We start from the raw sequence: 3717 nt of genomic DNA, 5'->3' as shown, positions 1-3717 counted from the left end.
CTCTGCTGTGCCCCCAGCCAGGCTTTGGGTGGGACTGAGCCTCCCGCCCGGGGGTCCCTGCGTGTCCCGCACGGCCGCAGCTCCCTCTCCTTTGTTGGAGAACACCTGACAGCAGTGACAGCCACAGCCCTTCTGCAGGACAATGACTCCCGAGGCCGGTGTGTGCAGCCCTCTGCTCTTTCGGACTGTGATCGAAAGCCTTTGCTCACCTCCTTCGTTATCCTTGTTGTCGGCACAGGCGGTCCGGGGCCCCGCTCCCCCCCGCCCCCCCCCAGCCGCTCTGGCAGACGCACTGCCAGCTGTTCTGGCCCAGCGTGCATCTCCCGTTGCCATTGCACAGGTCCGGGCAGCCATCTGGGAGGACAAACGGAGAAGGTGAGCCCAGGGCACTCCCACCCTGCTGCGCTCAGGCCGTGCTACTGTGCAGACAAAAAGGCTCGGTCCTGCCACTTGGCAGGAACACTCTCGGTAAAGGAAGGGGACACCCTGGAGAAATGGGGATCGAGCTCAAGCCGAAGGGAGGAAGAGCCCTACCTGCTGTAACACATTTTAAGAACCCTGTAAAGACTCAGACCTTGAGCTGATAGAAATGACAGTCTGCTTACAGAAGATCTGTCTCTTATTTTTCTCACTGTATGTGTGTGCACACAGGAGGGAGAACACCTTCTTCAACAAGCTCATCAATGCTCAGAGGACTTTTTGTATTGTGTGTTGCATCATTCTCCAGAATGTCTCTAAACACAAAGTTTAAATAAACAGTTTTGAAAATATTTTCCTTCATTGACAGTAATTTTAGAATACCTACTTATTTAACACTAAGTTTACTTATATTTTGGTGTAACATCTTACACTTTCTGAAAAACTTATTAGAAGAGATAGCCCTCCAAAGATGTATGTTTTGAATTGATTATGAATATGACACGACTTATTGTATAGCAAGAGCCAAATTAGGAACAAAAATATTAATTAGCTAAGCTGCTTACATGTTCTAACAAATGTCCATAGGTGATAGAATACCTCGACTCCTCTTTCTGGGAAGTAAATGAGTCTCAGGAGACACTCTTGTATCTTACTGAATATTCATTATGAAAAAGGGTAAGAAAACCAAACTGCAGCCTTGGTATATACAATCACATCTATCAACACCCAATCCACACAAGCATGAGTATTTGTCTGTGGGGTGACAGAAGATTTGAGGCCTGCAGCAAACCTCTCACAGCACCTCTTCACGAGTCTGAGCAGGAGGAGAAGGCTGTGTTGCCTGACGATGGGTGTGTGTTTTTATAAACCACAGCTCGGAGTTTGTCTCTTCCTGCTCCTCCCAGCTGCCTTGGCTGTAGCCAGGTAAAGTCAGAGAGCAGTTTCTCTGACCCCAGATTCATTCTCACAATGCTGCAGGAGTTTCCCATCCAACAAAGTGGTATCCCTGGAACTCACTCAGCTGGTATCACAACAGGTCAAAGACTATTCAGTTCATGGTACACAGAAAGCTGTCAGCAGATAGAAACAAGTCCTGTGAGTTTTATTTCAATGTTGTTGTGTATTAAAAAAATAAAATGCTCCTTACACTTAAATTTAGGGTTATTTTGCCACCACGTATTTTAGCTTAAAAAAATTCAGTTACTTTTGCAGCACAGGTAATAGATTTTCAAGACATTTAGTTTATCTCTTTCATTTGTCAGGTTGTTTGAATGACCAAAATGATAATGTTTGAGGGGAGGCATCACAGTATAGGACAAATTATTTGTTTTAAACGAAGAACAAATAGTAATTGTGAATATACACACACGGTTGGTTTTATACTGAGGCACCAAAGAGAATTAAATCACTGAAGCAGTTTGCCTTGCAGCGTATGAGCAAGATGAAAACATGAACAGTAGGGAGCTAGCAAAATCCCTGAAAAGTTTTAAGTGCAGCTGGGGATTAATGGACATGACTTTGCGTTTAGTGTAGAGAGGGAAGGCAGCATCACTGCCATGGACATGGTGTTGCTAGGAAACACTATGCTACCTCCACAGAGCCTATTTAACTGCAGCCTTCCACAGACAGAGCTGGTGTTTGAATAGCATAAATATCAGAAGGAAGGGAATGAACAGCAGTAGACTACAATAGGATCCAAGTACTTGGACAATAATATCTTCCTTAAAAAGATCTATTAAGTTAATGATGAATTAGCTTTGAAACAGCTTTAAGTAATGGACAACTACTTAGGCATTTTGCATGGTTCTGTCTCTGTACATGCCTATGTATAAATACGGATTTCTGGTTTCGCCTTTCTTCAAGCAAATATCTATACAGCATTCTAGTCTGTTAGACCAACCAGAAATCAGAGCTCCATTATGATCTAGTAATAACCAGTTTTCTTCTAAAAAAGGCTTATATTTAGGAATTGCACCTACTATCTCTATTTAACTCTACCTGCCTGTGCATGTGAGCAGGGATTAGTACTGATGAACATCCTCTGCACACACAGGATTTCCACAGATCTCATGGGCTTGGTGGCCATCAAGGGGTTTGAGGAGTAGACAAGGTGACAAAGTACCTGCCTGAGGAGCCTTCAGAGCTTCAACCAAGGCTCAGTGCCACAGCTGGACAGATGGCCTTTGCTGGACACGCTCACTGCAGGAAGCACACCCAGCACTCGGTGCTTTGTCAGAGCCTGCTTTCATGGTGCAGCCACACTCAGCAGTGTGCTGCCTCCTGGCTGGCTGGGGAATTCTCCCAGAGCCAGGCAGTCACAGTGACAGAGAGAAGGGCTATCAGCATCTAATCTCAAGAAGCAATCCAGCGTGGGATGAAGCTCCCAGTGATCGCATGGAAAAGGGCCTTTCGTGCTAAGCAGACAGGTTGCTATTCCTGGTGTGTAGAGAAATTCTCCTCATCTTTTCCATTACAGTATGCTTAATGGAAAATGTCAAGAAGCAAGGTTAAAAAAGAAGAAAGTGCTTGTTTAAAGTGCTAGATTGACAACCTATTTATTCACAGAACAGGCAGAGTACAGGCAACAGCCGTTCAAGTGTCTCACACTTTTCTAGCTGCTGCTAAAGGTGAAACACTAATGCAGCCTCCCTTCTCTCTATCTCCAACTTGCCTGTGGGATTGGAAATTGGGAGCTTTACTACAAGTACATATGAATTTACAATTAAAATAGCAAGGAAGATTTCAGTACATTTTCCAGTGTTGCATCAGGAATCTGCGATGAGCATATGAGAGACACCAGAGTCAGAATCACTATGAATAGCAAAAACCATAATATGGCCAGTGCTTGGTTCAAAAATGGAGAGTGCTGGATATATTTACATATATATTTATATAAGAGAATACTCCCAGGTTTCACCTACAGTGAAAATATTCTTAGATTAAATTGTAAAATGATTACTTCATTTTTGAACTTGGAAAAATAATTTCCAGTATCTAGGCAGTATATCAAGAATTCTAATCCAATTTTGGATAAATGCTGCACAGAGAGCTTCTTTTCACTCTGGTACTCCCAAACTCCAGGTATACAAATACACATGTCCAGCTTCCCACACATATATAGATCTTCCATTGCACAAACTACTTTAAACTCCACACCAAACATTTTAACTAAACTAAAACATAAAGTCTGCCCAACTAATATGTGGTTTCAGTCAGAATCATCAGAACTCCCACTTATGGTGAGGAAAATCTTTCTGAAAAAAAAGAAAGGGAAAGGGTGGACAGGGAAATAGAAGT

General features: G+C 43.3%; 1 protein-coding gene across 1 annotated transcript in view; it reads right to left on the bottom strand.

Moving 5' to 3' along the window:
- TENM2 (teneurin transmembrane protein 2) overlaps positions 1–3717 on the bottom strand; it is a 618654-nt gene that overhangs the window by 52213 nt on the left and 562724 nt on the right. The window contains 2 exon segments of the mRNA XM_017726535.1: positions 210–247; positions 249–354. Of these exon segments, the coding sequence (XP_017582024.1) occupies positions 210–247; positions 249–354 (144 nt within the window).

Source organism: Corvus brachyrhynchos, unplaced genomic scaffold (genome assembly GCF_000691975.1).
Source record: "Corvus brachyrhynchos isolate BGI_N302 unplaced genomic scaffold, ASM69197v1 scaffold262, whole genome shotgun sequence".
Lineage (NCBI taxonomy): Eukaryota > Metazoa > Chordata > Aves > Passeriformes > Corvidae > Corvus > Corvus brachyrhynchos.
Note: the sequence above shows the minus strand (reverse complement) of the source record. Positions and strands in the feature narration are given on the sequence as shown.